General features: G+C 41.8%; 1 protein-coding gene across 3 annotated transcripts in view; it reads right to left on the reverse strand.

Moving 5' to 3' along the window:
- Window positions 1–1,944: 1,944 nt before the first annotated feature.
- The window catches only part of LOC112563743 (pleckstrin homology domain-containing family A member 1-like), a 34,858-nt gene continuing 17,206 nt past the window's right edge, over window positions 1,945–19,596 (reverse strand). For 2 of the 3 annotated variants that reach the window (XM_025238025.1, XM_025238026.1), the window contains one exon: window positions 1,945–8,047. In XM_025238025.1, coding sequence (XP_025093810.1) covers window positions 7,979–8,047 — 69 coding nt within the window. In that variant the 3' untranslated portion in view covers window positions 1,945–7,978. Of the gene's footprint in view, window positions 8,048–12,150; window positions 12,909–19,596 lie in introns of those variants that run through there. The other variant, XM_025238027.1, reaches the window with a different exon arrangement.

Here is a 19,596-nt window from a genome sequence, read left to right on the forward strand (position 1 = left end):
TCTGAGTGTGTTACTGTTTGTTACCTGAGCTTTTTATTGCTGTGCTCCGGTTGAAAGTTTTTTTTTCTCCAAATCCACTCCATTTCTGAGAATGAGAGTTTACTCTCTGGCTCTAGTGATCTTACGAAGTAGCAGCCTCCTGTCAGAGAGCTGTATTTTGTAGGCGATTGTAAACAAATGATTTTCTCGCAACCCGAAGTTTTGAAAACATTTCAGAATATCAATAACTGTCATTTAAACCCACCCTACCATTTCCTTTACTTTTCATTCTACGCCTGGCTTGAAGGAGAGTAAACGACAAAAGGCACAGCTGTTAAAAATCTGGAAGAAAAAGAATTTAGAGAATGTCTTCGTATTGCTTAGCCCTACAGAAAATAAAACCAATTAGAGATACGAGATTAAGAAAAAAAAAACCTAGATAAGATGTCGTCCTCGACTATTCAAACTCTGCACGTGAACAAAACACAGCAGGGACTTCGAATGAAATAGTTTTTTTTTTAAAATTCCATTAACCTTTCGATCAGTTTCGCTTTATAAATTCAACTTGGGTTCTGTGATGCACTGAGGCAACCTTTCCATGAGCACACTGATGTGGGAATAGGTAATTTCATAACTGTGACACTCACACTGTGAGATAAGAACATTTAAAGGATTAGTAGTGTGCATAATTCAGTGTCTCGAAAAATTTCCATGCAAGATGCTCTTGTCGCAAATCTGGTTAAATGAACCTCCTCCGATTTTGGAAGATACAAACATCACCTTGCAGTGAAAGAGGTCAAAATCGTGATGATGTTTGTCCACATAGTTAATGAACACATGGTCCCAGCTCTCTAAATAGGTTGCTGCCTTCAAGACCCAGAAGTACTCTTGTAAAATCCCTTGTGGACATTTTTCAGGGCATGGTGGTGTTTGTAATTAAAAAAGGTGTAATGAACGATTTTATCGGTCTTTGATTAAAAGGTAATATTTTCCTGTTGTTCGCTGATTCCTCAGGTTTGTCTGTCCATGAAAGGAACGATCTGAACAGTATTGTCCATGTTTGTTCTAAAGTCATTTGGTGTCAGACTAAAGGATCTGGCTTTTTTGTGATCAGCAAGCTGTTTAAAAACTTCAAGTATTTTGCCCATGAGTAATCATGTCCTCGCTGGAGAAGTTTGTTCATTGAATTCAGGCAAGTGTTTTGAAGAAGCAGCCAAAGTATGTTTTAAATCATTTTACACTCAGCAAATTTTCTGTGCATCATGTATACATGAGTGTGTATGTGCGCGCGGTTGCATAATGTTGCTGGTGTGTTTTAAGAATGGTTTAGTCTATTTTATTATTAGTTTTGCTACGATGCACCACTTGTCGTATCTCGTAACTAGCCCTTTCTCTACTTTGTTTTGTAACTGAGTACAACTCCCAGCTTACTATTGTCCATTGAGATAAATAAAGTTGTCCAGTTTTTAATTTTGGACAAATTGTATCTTTTACCGAGCCATACTCAATTATCAGAGAAAAGTGTTTACACCCGACTTGTCCTCTAATAATAAGAAAGACCACAAGTTTTCTCCTGGAGGACATTGAAGTCGAGACCCAGCTGGCGGCACACAGGAGGAGAATGGTGAGCGGCAGACTGCAGCCTGTTGACGTTCTCCACTAAACAAAAGAAACTTCAGCTCGCCGTGAAGTACAGACTTGCATCAGGCGCGTCCGAAAACAGTTTCTCCATTTTGTCGGGACGCGTCTCCCAAGAAAAGAGGATGAAGATGTGGAAAAAGGTTTCCATCTCCTACAAGTAGATGTTCTGTTACCTCAAACGATAATTCCCTATCTGCACTTGTCTCCCTCGTATTTATGTCCGTCTGCATTTGTGTATAGCTTTCTGTCAGTTGGTCCGTCTGTCCGTCCGCCTGCATACTGCCTCCATCCATTTCTTCTCTCTCTCAAAAAAAGGCAAAACTCTTTTTATCGCAAGTAGTTCCTTTTCCCTCATATCTGACCACCAGACACTCAACACGATTGTACAACACCTCTGCAGTTCATTGTGAAACAAATTTCAGCCTTACACAGATGCCACATCTTTGACCCTGACCGCGGGGTCAAAATCCACATTCTGGCAGCTGCCCGAGAATGTGTTACGTAGTCACACACCTTTTCAGGTAATGTTTCCTCAACATTTACTTACAGAACACAAGTACAAGAATTAAATTCGACATTGGAGGAAAAAAAGGAATTCGGTTATACTCTTTACATGACGAAAGCAGAGCTGCACTAAAGGCAAGTCCGTTAGAGCAGACCAAGCACACACAAACACATTCACAACGTCCAGAAGGACAACACTTAAAGGACTAATGCAAATGTCTTCTAATGATTTATAAAGTTCAGTGCAAGATAGTATTTTTCCAAATCTGGGTTAACTACACCTTTTTCTTTGTACTATCATGAAGTCAGACCGTTCTTGGTGTAGGGGAATATTTGTAGGTTTGTATGTCGTGAAGGGACGGGATGTATTCGCACAGATTTGTGGAAGTAGTATCTTGCACTAAGCTTTTCCAAGTCACAAAAATTTCGCATCCCACTAGGCTGTAAAAGACGAATATAATTATGTAAAGGCATTAGAATATTTTTTAAAGTAGATTCTGAATGCAATGCAGGCACCAGTGAACACTTTTACAAAAGCTCTGTCTATTGAAGTAGCTGTGATAATACAAATGTGACAAAATCGTTAAACATAAGGCTGTTCCACCGGTCCATGGCATGCCTTCCTTGATGATTGTGAGCTTTAAATTAAACTCATGTGGGTGGTAGCACTTTGCAAGGAAGATACCTTACATTAAAACAATCATCATCATCATCATCATCATCATCATCATCATAGTTGTCATTGTTCTTATCTCAGAACAATCCATGCGAAGGAAATATAAGAGTGTTAAAATGATCATTCTGGTTAATCAGCCGATGATCATGAATTCCTAGGCTGCGGAATTTCAACCTAGAAGATGCGCACACACTTTGCACACGTCCATACCCGAGGCATCTGTGAGAAGTGAGACAGTTGATATCATGGATGTGACAACAGGAAAACGCTGTAAAGACCTCACAGAAATGGATTAGAAACTGGTTGTGATAACTAGAGGTTATCCATGGATCAAGATTTTCCCTAGAGATTCATCTTCCATGCTTCCCGGTGCTTATTCACGAAGCCCCGACCTACCCCTCCCCTCATTCCAAAAAAAAAAAAAGAAACAAAACAAAAAACAAAAAAAAACAACCAAAGATCAAGAGGCAAATGTAGGTTATCTTCTCTTTTAAGCCTCTCAAACTTCCTTTCATGCTCCTATAAACTTCCTCTCACGGTTTCGAGAAAAATGCAAGAAAGCACTAAAGACCCTTTTTCATTCATTCCTTTCCTCTGGGTATTTTTTGAAGACGTCTGTCTGCAGGACGGTACATACAAAACTTGCAATGTATATATATATCCTACATTGTCTCGTCCATGCATGCGAACAGGATACACTTGGACACCTTTATTAACACAAGGCCACACACGTTCAAGCGTTCAAGCACACACACACACACGCACGCGCATATATATGAGTGTCAGCATTGAGATCTTCATGTCTGACCCACTCAAACACTGAGATGATTATGCCCACACGATGAGAAAGATAGTAACTACATAACTATATTAAAGATGGCATTATCACAAGCTACGAATCTAGAAGACGTGCTGCTAAGGATTTGCTCGTGGAAAGACGGGAGCCTACAAAGCCTCGATGGCCAAAACCAAGCAACAAAAACAGTTTACACGCACAATCTCCTTGTAGCATCCAGTCTTTTGAAACACAGATAACATGAAGGTCACAAGCTCAGGAAATGTATCGTCTAGAAAATTCTCAAATCGAAGAAAAACAATAATGTGGTTCGACGTTGCAAAAAGGAAAGTAAAATGTCCAAGAACTGTATCGTGTATGCGTCTCGTTATTTTCCTTTTGATCGACTTTTATTTTCATTCTGCGATGGAATGACATTTTATTTTGTTTCTGCAACATGGTGTATCAACCAAGATAATGAAATTCTTTCATTGCTTTGCTTACTAAAGGTGAGCACGGGCATCGGTGGTTGTCAGATTAGAACAGAGTCTGTCCACTGAATGCTCGACCTCGAGTTGAGGCGAACGCCACCAGCTCTGCGACAATTCTTTCCACTAACCTCACTAATTGCACTGATTATTTGGAATAGAATTTGTTTAAATAACATAACAGCCATAATTTAATTATTCTTTGTTTCGCTGTCTTAAGTTGAAAAGAAATGTTCTCCAGTTTAAGTGTCTAATATGGACGGTGGCAGCAGAGTTAGAGACAACCTCTGTCTTTTTGGAGAGAAAGAAAATTGTGCATTTGTAATTGTAAAGCACAGGCCTGGGTGTACAGACAGCTGGAAGCTTCTTGACGACATTTCGCCACATTTGAGATAATGAGCTTTGGTGGTGTAGGTGCTTCCTACAAGGGAACGGCCTTTAAAATTGCGAATAGCCTTCAGTCTGAAGCGCTTCCGTTCAGGTTTTTTAAAATTCTCTCTCCTCCGTCTTCCTTTTGCAGACAACACCTCGGAACTGCAACACATCACCAACTGCTCGCATCAAATCCAGTTACAAGAGCATATTCCCCTGATCAATATGCTATCCCCCTATTCCCCTGATCAATATGCTATCTCCTCAAGGCTTGCCTTTTACAAATGTCTCCAAAAATACAAAATGGAGATGGCGTACAATGACATCGAAGAGAGGGAAAAGTTGAAAGGTTCTTCATCCTTTTTTTTAATGAAGCATATGTTTAAGCAAGATAAACCCACATTTCAGGTCGAATTTTCTTTTTAACGGATATTTCATGGCGAGACAAAAGACTGGAGAAAAGTTTTCAACTTGTTGGGGTTTTTTTTTTCTTTTCTTTTTGTAGGGGAAGGGTTGTTTTCCATTCGAGACTTAAATAGCTAATGCACGTGTTTGATAACGCTTCCTACAAAATAATCACGTGACATTACTGCGGTAGTGCGGAGAGAGTAAGAAAATAACAGTTTTTGTCTCTGTGCCCAGATTAACCCAGAAGTGTTAATGGTTGCATCGCCGATATCTTCGCCCCTTTGAATAATTTCACTCTAAACAGTAAAAAGACTATTTTTTGTAAAATTATTATTAGTGGAGAAAGTGCATTTGGCTGCCTGTGGCGAATTTTGCAAGTGAGCAAAAAATGAATAGCCAGCAATGTGCCATTAGTCATGGTCTTAAAAAAATGTATCTTAGATCGACAATCAAATGGCCTGCTTCTCATCTGAATCAACGGTATTTTCTGTCCCTCTCCCGCCTACCTTTTTTTTTTCAAATGGTTGCCCCAGGATGCCTTGATGAAAATGCACCGTATAAATTACCTTCATTATTATTATTGGTTCATCCCAAGGGGATCTTTCTCCTACGGTAACAGATTTGGCATAATTTTACTTTCTAAACTTGACAAAACAGTCTGACCGATTGATGTTGACTTCATGTGGAAGATGGGGTATAATGGCCACAAGCCTTATGCCCTTTGTGAAGGATGGCCTTCTCGAAATGTCCAATGGATCTAGAAAAAATTTCAGCTCCACAGTCAAAGTACATCTTCTAATGATAAATGCCAGCTGTCATTTTTTGCTTCACACTTTGGAAAATGAGCCTAGTCCCCACACATTTCCAGGCTGATAAACAACAAACAATACAAAGCTCAGGTGCGCATGCAGCCGAGGTGCTAGAGGGTCTCAGTATCAGGTACACGAAGCTGCTGTGCACCAGTTATCCTCTCCTATCAAAGAGAATCTTTGCTCCTATCATTTTTCCACCAAAAAATGCAGCACCAAGCAAGAGAACCCGCAAAAAGATACTAATCTTCACAAGAAAAAAAATTGAGGTCATTTTAGAGAAACGGAATTAAATTCTATGACATCTATTTGTACTGTGTGTGTGTGTGTGTGTGTGGTGATGGTCGTTGAGAACTGGCTTGCTGGACTGACAGCAACTGTAAGAGGGAAGAAGGGGAAGAGAAGAACCGGCCATCAAATGTGGTCGGGTTGACAGAAGCTGAACTCTTCCTGAACAACCTTGCAGTCTACTCGTCAATAATTCACCAGTGTTCCTAACTGCTAGAATCTTTCTTTTTCCTTGAGGAATTAAAAATACGAAACAGGAGCTGTCATCAAATAATTGGACTGAGCGTATTGCCTCTGACCTCGCCTTGAGCAGATGACACCTGCAGGAACATAATAACATTCAAACCGGAAAACTCAGATGAACGTACATAATAAAGGACAAAGAGATTCACATACTAAATCTTTGTTAAGGAATCGAGATCAACATATAATGACAAACCGACAAAGGCATGGAAAAAGAACCGAGGAAGAAATGAAAGCAAAAGAAGGAACTTTGTTGTCCCTCGTTGGTGTCAAAATCCTTGTGACTCATATCTGTTACTCGTTCTTATATGTGACGACAGCGCGCCGTTTAGGTAAAGATTTTGAGGCTTTACATTCTCTTTCATTTTAATTGTTAAAATGTAATTTTGCTTGGCTCTCAGCCGACGTGAAGGCGAGTTTCGTATGAATAACGTGGCAGATGAACATTCAAAGCGACTACAAGGTCTAGGAGGCAAGAAAGACAAGCTGTGCTTACTACCAATGCCCACAACTCGAAATATTCAAGTCAGCTGTGGTCATCAATACGGAAACTACCTGATGTCCTATTCACGACAGTTAGAAACGTTTATAAATAATCAACCATATAAATAATTGCTCTATTCTTTAGAGAACTATGCGAATTACAAATGATGATGACCGATATAAATGAACCAACAGGCTTTAAAGGCGGTTTTTTTTTTTTTTGTATGGACATGAGAAAGATGCTCTCACTGAAGCTAATTATATCTTTCATCTGTCCTCAGTTCGTTCCTTCCCTTACACTCATTATTCGGACGCCGCTGAAATTTCCGTAGAGCCTGCAACCAATGTACACCTTGTGTCCAGCAGACCGTAGACTGGCAGGACACTTCCCAAGACCCCTACATGCTGCACAACATTATTAGGGCGGTACATTGTGGACAACACTCGTCTGCTTGATAAGCACAAGCGCAGGCAAAAGTAAATAAGCATGCTTCCCACGTGGTTCAAAATTTGCTATGGTTAATGGCACGACTTGAAAGACATCACGAGTCGAGAAATCCGTCTCCTTGCAACCGTTTTCTCTTCATGAGAACCAAGAATGAACACAGGTGTCGAGTGTTTCAAGTGTCACGTTTTGCTTTTCATTCGCCCACGTTTTGTTTTCTCGTCCAAGCTCCACGACTCTAGCTGAAAATGAAAATGGCATCTAGACATCTCGGAGTAAAGCCCACTCAACAGCACACATCTCGTTTCCCGTCACATTTAAAAGTCTTTTGGTAAAATACTGCCTTTCACGTCCCACCATCTTTTACAAGGATGAGCCGCACGAGCCAATCCTATTGTTTGGAAATCGTCCACAGGCTGTGAGTTCTGTCGAAATCTTTTGCGGCGCGACTTCCTCTTTGAGATTCCAGTGGTTGGGTTCGCGGTGAAATCGTGTCGGCATCCTCCCTCCCTCACACATACACTCACATCTTCCTGTAATCAGGTCACAACAGCACGAAGACTAAGCACACAGACACTGTTAGCATGGCCACCGAGAGCAGCTATTCCAGCGAAGCAGGCCAGGCAGACCAAGAAATGCACTGAGTTCTCTAGGGCGCCACCAACACTTGGTGCATCGTGCGAACAAATAAAAGTAATAATAATAATAAATGTTGCTGTGCGTAACTGGCTGTACTCAGCGAAGGGCACATCACACACAAATAAGTTAGTCATATCACGAATCCATGCGATCATAATGATAGTGATAACGAAATGAACATGGCGGGTCGCGGTAGAGGGGAAAATGTCACTTCTGTAGAGATGCATGTCACCATAAAGACCAAGTCTTCTTCTTCTGTCTTCCTAGACGGCCCTCCCGTGGCGAACGGCTGTGAACCTGGAAAGACAAAGGGCCGTGAAAAGGGTTAGAAGCTGAATTTAATTAAGGTGCTTAAGTTAAATGTAGCGGACACAATTTCTATAATCTAAGGCTGGGAGAAAATCGTCATGACAGCAGTAGATGTACTCCCACCTTCTCTCTCTCTCACACACATACACAAACACACTTCTACCCTTTAAATCTGTCCACCTTTCCGCCTTTGCTCGATTGCAACAAAAAAAAAAAGGAGGGGGTTTCTCATGCGAGTAAAACTTGAACTACCACCACATGCAAATTTCCCAGAACCGTTTGGTTATGCAAATACAACAATTTAATTGTTATTAAAATTGCCATCCCATTTTCTGCAAAAGGGTTAATTTTTGTGTCTTCATCGTCCCTTTGGGCGTCAAACTTTCAAATTTTCTCTTCAAATTGTTTACTCTTGCCAGATAATAACGCTGAGGTTGCTCAGCAGGAAAATAAACAACAACAACACGAGCTTTCACCACGTTACACGCGTTCAGCCCCTTTCCTCCCAGCTCAACCCTCACCACTAGGGTCATCTTATTTTAAAATCCTCATTTCCTCTCGCGGACGCCATGGGACTTGCGACACCGTGGGGATGCTGGGGGGCGCGGGGGATTTTGTCGTCAGCGTGGAGGCTTCACGTCGAATTACCTGTAAATATTTCATTGCAAAGAACTTTGTCTTATCTTCCCTCTTATGTTCCCCGAGGTGGTGTGCTTATGCTTCACTGCGGCATCAAGCCGACCGCACTGCAGCATTGCGTTGACGTAAGGTTCATGGCGACTTCAGTTCCGGTCATGCGCACTGAGCCCAAACATTGAAGTGCAGTCTAAGGCGTCAAGTCTGTCGTCTGAGGTACAGTACGACTTGGTGATGAAAGACTGTAGACTAGATGTCATCAAGTACAGACAGTCCTGCCAGGACACCATCCATCAAACTGTCACAATGCGTCATGTGCGACCATGCAGTCCCGAGGTTTCTGACAGAGTTCTCGTCTGCCATCTGACTTTCTGTCGACAGTTAAGCTACGCTTCCATGTTGCAGCTGTTTTGCAACTCTTTTTGTGTTTTCAGCACGTGATGCAAAGCGATTGTACAGATCATTATGTTGAAACAGTAGATTAGTATAGCAGTATAGCGCAAAAGCACCGGCATGACAATGTCAGAATACTCAACAGTAAAACCAGTTTAAAGGGATTAGTCAGAATGGACAACGTCATAATAATTCCGTTAGGATTGCCCAAATCTGGTGACATCGGGAATAGAGGAAGGGGAAAGGGAATTGGTGTTTTACGCCGGGCCAGCAGCTAAAGGTACATCACGGCAAATCAGCTAGTGCTCTAAGCAGATGCCAAGTGCAGAGAAACAACAGCGCGAGATGAGATCTGAACTGAGGCCAACTAATCCTCACTGTGTTGGTGACAGGTGATAACCGTGGCTCTATATGATGTTGGAATGTCAAGACCTCTCCCCTAACCCGGTGTACAAGCACGTCCCACCAAAAACAGAATAATAAGAAATGCCAAAGTTGATCAAAACAGCACAATACACTGTATACATGCACATAAATATGTAAAAGATTTCAAAACTACTTGTCAAGAGATAGTGAGAGAATGCGTTGCACACGAAAGACCACAAACAAACCGACAGTCCGTACAAGAATCAAACGCCCGCAAGCAGATGACACCATGACAGCAACATAAACTCAATGGATTTTAAATAAAAATGAGGAGTGAAAGGAACAGTACCCCTTGATTATACAAAATATTTCCTAAAGAGATGAATTCTGAGGTCAGATTTCAAGGATTCGAACGCAGACACAGTTGGAAGAGAGTTACAAACAGTGGGACCTGCGAAGGAAAAGGAACGTCTGCTGACCCATGTGAGGAGTGGCACGGAGAGACAGACAACACAACCAGACCAAAGACACTCGGGTAGTAGTTGTGGGTGTCAGACAGGAATGGTAGGAAATTACAAAGCTAAAGACTACAATTATACATTATGATGTACGCTCTTCAGCCCACGAACTGCCTGGAACTGAAAATACAAATGTTGAAATCTGAATGACTTTTCTGATACAAGAATAGTAAAATACACCAAACTGAGAAACATCTATTTTTATTTCCTTTCTACATCTGCCCAGTGCGTCGTCTCTTCCTTACGACTTCGTTGGCCGAGTTGAAAGCTTCAGGCACAGACTGATGGCAGGTGTGCACGCGATTAATAAACCGAATCATGCGCAAAGAGATAAAAAGGTCAATAAAATCAGCGATCTCTGCAAATAAGTGATTTTTTTTATAATTTCTTGCTAAATACAATTGATCATTTTGATCTTTGCAGTGCACCATTCCCGACCCCCAATTTAAAAAAAATCCACGACGGAATGATGTTTGATTGGCAAAAACATTTTACCCAGAATTTACAGAAGAAAACGAATGAAAAAGAGGATGATATTAATGTACCGGATCAAAATAGAAAGCCCATGTACTGAACCCGCCAATAAAAATAAAAAATAGCGGGAAAGCGAAAAAAATACTGAAAAACCTCTCTTTGTTTTAGTTTCTTCGTGCTGCTCTGACGTCAGCAAACGGAGGTCTGACGGAGGTTAGCACACTGCTAGCAGTCGGGAAGTCAAAGCCAGTAACTATGAACAAGAGGAAACATCAACAGACGATAGATAACAGCTCAAGAGGAGACCAAGCGAATGAAACTGTAAACTGTTGAGAGTCCGCTAGATAATGTCCCTGCCTATGGAAGTGTTTCGCGAAGTTTTTTTCTGGACATTCCAACTGTTTGCCCCAGTGCGTTCAAAGCGTCAGTTTGTAATAATTACAGACTGAGTAACGAACTACTCCAGGGGTAACAATCATGAAAGATGGTTCAAAGAAAGAAAAAGGAGAATGAGGACAGCGTCAATACAATGGTTATGTATCTAAGACTCTTCAAGGCAATCAGCCTAAAAGATACAAAAAACTCTGGTGCTTATAGAAAGTAAACTTCACGAAGTTTGAGGGGCTGTCTGGACATATTTCTGCCTCATCCACCCAAGATCCACGATGGCATCGTATGTTTTCTGTGTGACGCCTACCGTAAGTGTGGATACAGTAATTTCGTCAGATCTGACGGGGTATGTAAGTGTGGGTAAAGTGCGTGTGTCCCCGATTTGAAGGGATTGTAAATGTGCATACAGTATCAGTGCTAGATCGGTATGACGAGGGTTATAAGTGTGGATAAAGTATTATTGTGAGATCAGGACAACGAGGTTGGTGAATATTGGTGGATACTGATGTACGAAAAATGTAGGTCTAGACGGGTCATTCTAAATTAATTGTAAAGTCCTTCTACCCGTGGCATGTCCATTTTCAAGCTTGTAATATTGCAATGAATTCAGAAATCATTTATCAAGCTTACAACGGAAGCCTGTTATCAAGCCACATGCTCTGGAGACAAGCTCTTTCCTTCAATCTCTCCACAGTCTGTGGCTGCTCCCCGGCTCTGTTCGCCAGACCAGACGAGACCCCGGTTCGCATTATGGTATCACTAAGGGTTAGCTATCTCCTTTCTTTTTATTCTAATAATTTCAGTTTTTTGCGAAAGCTGAAAAGTATGTTGAATTATTTTAAGAGGAAATGGAAATGTTCTGATGATGAGCAACGGAAAATGCCATTTCTTAACAAAGCTAGCGCAATCACCAATCACGAGCACTAAGACTTTAAAAGACATGGAAGATATCTAACGCTGCGTTAAAAAAAAAAACAACAAATCTTTTCCTTTTCATTCTTTGCTGCTCTTTATGACCACATCATCCCCGGTATTGAGTCTCTTATTGAAAAAGTAGTCCTTCAAGGAAACTGTGCAAATGTCATGGTGCCACATTTCTGTAAGGCTTGTGCTTCACTCACAGTGAAAAAAGCCTGCTGCAGCAAGAGAATAGATGCTTTTTTACTTTATGGGAATTATAGATTTTTATGTACATATATACTGATATAGAGAGAGACATACAAAACGTGTAACGGGCTCTAACTAAACCACAAAATACTTTATAAAAGGAATCATTATAAAAGATTTATTTTTCATCAGGAAAATTTATGACACGGTTCGCAGACATCCATCCACACACACACACATACGTCAGTTTTGTACGATTATATATAGCTGCCGGTCCAACTGATAAACAGCAAACAAAATAGTCAAGTACGCATTTTCAGTTAAACGAAAAATCGTTTGTTTCGAATAAACTACAGAGATTCGTCAGCAAAATAGCACAAAAAACAAGCATAAAATCCAGGCCATAACTTTTGTTATCAAACACACTTTATGGTGGATCGGTTGTATAGGCAAGTAAGCGCGCAAGCCACTGCCCTTCACCCCTAACATATTTCCCTCCTCATTGCCACATCCTCATGGTCAGGGAAGGTTGTTTTTTTATGACCCAATATATTAAGTTGCTGAGTCAAGAACTCCACATGCATCTTTGCAACATACTGAAAACACAGAAAGCCATAATGAAGCTGTCGCATTATATTTTCACTTTCGAATCAAAAGTCCTATTTTCCGGAGAGACTTGAAAAACACACCGACACCCACAAAGCCCTGTTCTATCAGTAAAAGGTCAGACATATCTAGCTCATGTATTCCAGATCATTCGTCTACGCAGCGAGACTACCAGAAAAATGGGGTTGAATGTGAGAAGGAAGGAGGAGAGGAAATTAGCATCTGAATCAACTTCAAATAAACTGATGGGAAAAGTTTTCACATCTGTTACTGGTCTCCTTGCGTCTTTTCAAGACGGTGTGTGCAGACGATGCCACTGCTGATTCTTGCGCTTGTTAGTCGCCATGGTGATAAGATCGCTGACATCAGAAAAAACAAAAATTTCCAATTCGAATCCCCACCCCACCACCACCCTATTTTTTTAATAACACTCACAAAAGGTGTCAGGTAATCAGAGAGTACGTGACAAAACAAAATATGTATACAAGGATGTACTTTTGCCATGTCTAAATGACATTATAGACACAGAAAGGGGACAGGGAACAGGCAAATAAAACGCTTTCGCAAAGACGGAAAGTGGAAACGATGGAGGTCCTGTGGGAATGTGTACGTTGAAATGTGTGCGTCACTGCGGACTTCAAGAAGGGCTACAAGGCAATCCAACCACACGCACACCACAGACTGGTCTATGGGGTTCTTGCCATCCCCTCCCCCGACCACAACCACCACCACCACCACTGCTACAGTTCTCTCATCTCTAAGTCTGATGCTGGCTGCAAGACTAGGGGGAGACTGGCTTTCCCCATATAGCTTCTCAGCACTTAACAACCTACTTCCATCCAAACGTCTTCTCTGTCACATTTAGACAGACAACCCACAGTCGGGGACTTCCGAAAAAAATTGTCCAACACCTACACATTGGGCCTGCCAGACTTGTTCTGCTGCAGGGTGGGTCACGGCGCTAGGAAAGTCGGGAAAACCTGGAAGTCGGCCCACACTTATTCGATTCCGTCAACCAGGATTAGGAGCCAGCATGTGCCCTAGGGCAGACCACCTCTCCGGGATCCTTGTAATTATAATCAAAAATTATTTTTCCAGTATATAACATGTTCTCAGTTCGATTGGCAATATCTACATTTCATTCAGTAATGTAACAGAATCCACTGACCAAGGCCGGGCCCCTTCACAACCGCGGGCCCGGGTACACCAGACCCCTGTCCCCTCCTCTGGTCAGGCCTATGTGTAAGAATATGAAAAGGGACAGCAGATGCAGCGATTCTACCTAACAAACAATTGTGTTGTGCGTTATGAGTCCGGTTACATAACTTGTTAGCAGCTCTCACACACACACACACAAACAAAAGAGTGTGAGAGAGCGGTGACAAAATAAAAAATAAATCAGAAAAGAAAGAATTAAAAAAATGATATGAAGAAAAGAAGATACAGAATAGCAAAAATAAAAATAAAGAAAAGAAGAAAAAAAAATACGACAAAGGAAATGATAAAAATTATTTTCTACTTCCCAAACATTCGTAACATTCTAAAGTACTGTAAGTACAGGAAGGTGGTGATGCTACTATGTGCTTGTATCGAGCACTAGCGTATTACACGGTTTGCGAACTTGAAAGACTGTGCAGTGAACATACGCCCTCGAGTTACCAGCCCTTCATAAAAAATGTATAGTGTAGACTGAAGACCAGGAGCCAGGAATGATGCCTAATTACTTTTGTCTCTGCCGATCCTGGCCGCAAGGTCTCGTCCCCACCAGACGTTCAGCATATGTCTGAAATCAGTAAATCTCCGCTCGTGGTGAGAAAGCGGCGGGGCAACTCAATCAACTTCCGTCCATACTTTCCGCAAGAAAGATAAAGTGCTGCCTCGCCTCTCGGTTTCACAAGACAGGATATTTTTATTCGTTTCACGCTGTGCATAAGAGAGATGAGACAGAGGGGAAAGGTGAGGGCGGAGAAAACAACGGGAGGGTACTTACATTACCTAGTCTATTCACAGATAAATCAACGCTTTTTGCAAGTGGCAGTCTCGGAAACCAAAATAATATTCAGGTTTGATGAGTGCAACAATCTGCACAATCTTAGCGAAGCATGCTAATGATAAGCGTAAAACCCTAAGAAACAGTACCAGTTTCCCACTCCTCACCCAAAAGTCAGAAACCGAATAAATCCAGAAAATTTTCAAAAAAAGATGCAAGACAGAAGAAAAGCTTGTAAATACCGCAAAAACCTCCCAAACCATTGAAATCAGCCGAGGACAGTTACAGCGACGTTAAATGGTCGCTCTGATGACCGTCTGCCAAACTATGATGTGGCTCTAATTATCAAAGTATGGAAGACATTAGAGATGTAGCTCGCAGCACTTTCTTTCTTTTGTCTCGGCATACAAGGCCTAATGAACCCACGTGTAAACAAGTAAGATGAGTGTAAACGTGTCAAACAGCATGTAACATCAATACTTCCTTCGCAGATCGACAATAATAATGAATGCCTTAGTGGATAAGCGTGCGCAGCACCAGTCACACAACTCCGCTTTAAAGAAAACTGATCTCCAGTTTAGCCAGGGCTTAAAAGTTTACAAACTGAAGTCAGACAACGTGGTAAAACAACATTACTTCATCTCTCTAGACAGCCCGTTAAACAAACAAAACTGTACATGTGCGTTTGGAAGTGGGTGGGTAGTGCCCCACAAGCTACACCTGTCACAAAAATCATACAGCGGCTTCTTTGTGTCCACATTATGCGTTTTAAATTAATACACGATGGGGTAGAACACAGGACTTCAAGCATGCTTGGCGAACCTTTGAATTTGGGTGCACAGGGACTTCCGAATGCTGCGAATGTTCGCGCTGCCCCACGCTTCAGATCGTCCTTAATGTACAGGTGTCTAGCCGCGAGAAAGAAAGACTTAGAAAATTGTAAAGTGATTATTTAAAATATATGTAATACAAAACCTGTCGTCTACATCACAAAATAATGAGGTACTCGAGACACGGAGAGGATTCCTTCTGCATCATCGGCAGCTGTACTTATAACTGATGTCAGCTGCGGAACAGCTGTCTGTCGTCCTCTAGCTATAAAGTCCTTGTCAGAAATCTTGAACCGGTCAATGGCTTGACGTGAGGCCACAGGCATTCCATTGATGTGTCCATACATAATGGCGAACATTCCTAACATGCATAGAATTTTAAACACAGATTATAGACATGGTTTAACACACATGCTAAACATACAGAAACCTATGGAAAACAATCGTAAGTTCACAGAAAACCCGTGCATCACTAAAATTTGACCAATACAGGGGTTGATAACCCAGACAGCATGCGCAAACGAAACTGGAAGTGGTTGGTCTCTCGCGCCAAGACCGGAACTTGCTGATTCGGGTCACGGAATCAGCAGACCGTTACAAATGTAAGTTCGGGGTTTCCTGCACTTAGTGAGAGTTCATCGCAAGGGAGTGGGAGGACTATCTCTATTATTCCGTTGAAATCTAATATACAACGGGCAGACCTCTGGAAAGACCCGAACAAGGGGCTAACACGTCACAGCAGTCCTTTAACCTTTAAAGCTACAGATATTACTGTCTGTGAGACAAGTCTGTCCAATTCCGAATTACTAGTTCCACACAACTCAGTATGTGTCGTGTCGAAGCAATACAAGTCTGTTGCGATGCGACAATAATATTTCACGTCCGTCTGCAATGTTACTAACAGAGAATTGTTCCGCAGCACATAAAAGAATACAAGTAAACAAACACATATTTCAAGAACATCGAGCTAAAAAAAATGTTTTCCAAAACTCAGAATTTTTTATGCCTGCCGTTGGAAATGTTTTTACAGAAATCACGTCCTTCACCTACGAAAATCGTGTAACGTACATTAACAATGTTTTTCATACATTGCTGCAATAAAAGCTTTTAATCTTTTTTTAGGCAACGCTTCTCAAACCTCGGAGCTAAACAAGTACAAACTATTGTACTTTTGTGATCACTGAAGTGTTTTACTTTCGCGACGCACATGGCTACGAGTGTCCCGTAAATAGGAACTAATCTGACATCCAGACAAAGAAAGAAAAAGAGGGAACGAGTTTTACTTCAGACAAAAAAAAAAAAAAAACATCTTTGACCAATGGAGAAAAAATGTCGTCAACAGGAAGCTCAGGCATTTGGGTCTCCGTCTGCGGAACCGCACAACATGTTTTTTCCGCGCACTGAACCAGGAAATCGGAAACTTTGAGTCTAGAATTTGTACCAGTAAACATCGCTGTGGTGTAATTAAACGTCTTTTTAATGACCCTGGGTGGAGGAGAAAATAAGTCTACCAAGGAAACAGTTTTTTCTTCATTTTTGAGACTGAACCAGGAAGAAGGGAGCTTGGAGCTTAGAATTTGTACCAGTAAATATCGCTTGCTCAGTGTAATTAAACTTCTTTTTGACTAAAGACTCTGGGTGGATGAAAAAAATTTCTGCTTATTTTCTTTTTCTTTTTCTTTTTCAAGATAGCGTAGAATATTCTGGTTGTGAGTATAGCGGGCTGTATACACGGACGCCCTCGCCTCTCAACACTCGCGGCACAGCTCTCATTACCATAGATACGAGAACATGACACATGGAAATTCAGTCGACACTTCTCTGTTAGCGAACAGTGTATCTGAACGAAATGCTTGAGAGGCAGGTTACTTCTAAGAGCCGCCCCCCATCCATCCAATTCACATGCACACCCACAATCACATGTACAGGAGAGACTCGAGGAAGACATAAGCAAAGACAAACAAAAAACAAAACAAAACAAAAAATCCTCAAAAACAGCTGCATGAGAATATTTCACGACAGCTCCCTTATATTGGCGACAGGCCTAAAAAAAAACAAAAACTGTAGGCGATACGGACAGACCTTAAGCTTGAGTCAGAGACAAAAAGCGGCCAAGAAGATGTCATTACGAAATAACCGACTCAATGAAGCGTGAAAGTGCGCATCGCTGTCAAAACGACTGTTACAACCACGGCAAGAACAAACCTACAAAACACAAATCTGCAGTTAAAGTTCCGTCGAACACAGCCAAAGTGCCATTGTGCCAGCTTCAAAAGCCGCTCCTTCTCCGAGCGACGTCCCACAACGGTAAACACGCAGGTCATACCGTCTGTTCAAAACAAACAAAAACAAAACTCGGTGAAACCTGTTGTTTTCAACCGCGTGGCATGTCAAAGATTTTTCCATTCTTCCACTCATCCTGATTAACGGATCTGTTGTTCCTCCAAATGGTTCTTCCCTTAGAACTCTGATCATTCCAAATCCTGCGCTTTCATGGAGTTCACAAGAGAGGTGAGAACATTCAATTCACCAAAAGAAAACACGTGAAGAGTCCGATTGGATAACTTTTCCATCCGCCCCCTCGCAAATTTCCACCCGCCTGCTCATGCTCGTAGCGACTGTGTGACACTCCGCTGGTAAAGATGATCTAGGGGTTCGTCTCCCGGTCATGACGCTAGAGACTGTTGACGCTTTTTCAAAGTGTTGTGTTTACCTGGTTCTCCCAGCGCTCCAACTGTCTACTTGTCCCTCATCTTCCGCGTTACTGTAAACAACAAGAAATGCATACACCACCCTCGGGGCTGAGCTAATCAAACTTGTGTAAAGCCAGTAATCAAGGGCAGCAACTCCTCTGTTTTCTTCCCTACAGTTAATGTTTTCCAGTTTCAACAGTAATTAAGTGATCAAACGGCTTAATTAATGGTATAGGGTAAATGGGCGGGTGAGATGGCTTTTGTTGTTGTTAGTCGGTGCTCAGTTGAATGCACTGCGTAACAGTTTCATTTCTTTAATCGCTAGTGCCGGGTTCATCGTGGTACACAACCGGAGTGAACATCGCAGCATCTTCCGATGTTCCCACAAGCATTCTGTGTAAGTGTCACAGCTATCTTTGAAAAAAAAACACTCCAAAACAAAATACCCATTTCGTAATATACCAAAAGCCTGTTCTCTCACCAGGCGAGTAGTCTTGGATCCGAAGTAGTCTACTTCTGCGTTTCTTTGCTGTGACCACAGGCAATCATCTGGAAGCGGGACAAAGACGAGGACCTGCAGGCTGTCAGACATCTGCTAGTCCGCCCTCGGTTCAGAGGAGCTCGTTCTGCCTCCATTTCCTATAGCTACCTTTGACCCTTGATCCTTGGCAATAGTTAACTCCTCTTCTGGGTTCTCAACGACAATACTTCAAAGGAATGATGAGCAGCAGAAAGTATGGCTGCCAACACACGCGACTCTTTAATGCAACCGACCTACAACGTTCAGAATCGGTGGTCCACTCGACATGGTGACAGGTGGCTAAAAACGAGCTCTGTATGAGCTGTGGAATCCATGGATTATTTTGGCTTTGCACACCATCGACATAACTACGGCCACATTTCATTCTGTTAATGATTAAAAGGTGGTTGGAGTCATTGTTTAATGTAAACAAGTACTGATTTTTAAATGTTTCAAAATAGGCGCTTTGACTTTGTATTTCCTCTTTGCGTCGCGTTGCTGACGTAAGACACAGTTTTCAAACACCTTTTCACCTTGGCACTTCGCCCCATCAAAAATTTAAAAAAAAATTAGAGGCCCGCGTACCTAACCAATAACCTCCTAACATCACGAGGAGCTATAGTAATGTCTGCACCCTGCTTGCCAGCTCATGGCGGTGTGCACACCACAAGGCCCTTCCCTGCCAAGAAAGGGTGAGATGGGTTCACTCCTCAAAAGGCCAGTCTGCAATGGCCGTATGATGTTAACTAACACGGAATCTGCCAGACTGTTTTCACAAAAGGCGACACGAATTGTCGTAGAAATGGAAGTCAGTACACTAATGTAGCTGACTGTACGTCAGAATTAACGAAGTCCTTTCAAACAGTTCAAGGGTCCACATAAAGCCTATTCAACAATCGATGCAAAAGTTGTTATGAGGTGCCTTAGTGCCCTGCAAGGAAACTAAAATTACTTCATAGGGATCATCTTCTCTGTAATTTTACAATCCCGCTTACCCACACAAGCCCATTCAAC

Source organism: Pomacea canaliculata, linkage group LG5, assembly GCF_003073045.1.
Source record: "Pomacea canaliculata isolate SZHN2017 linkage group LG5, ASM307304v1, whole genome shotgun sequence".
NCBI lineage: Eukaryota > Metazoa > Mollusca > Gastropoda > Architaenioglossa > Ampullariidae > Pomacea > Pomacea canaliculata.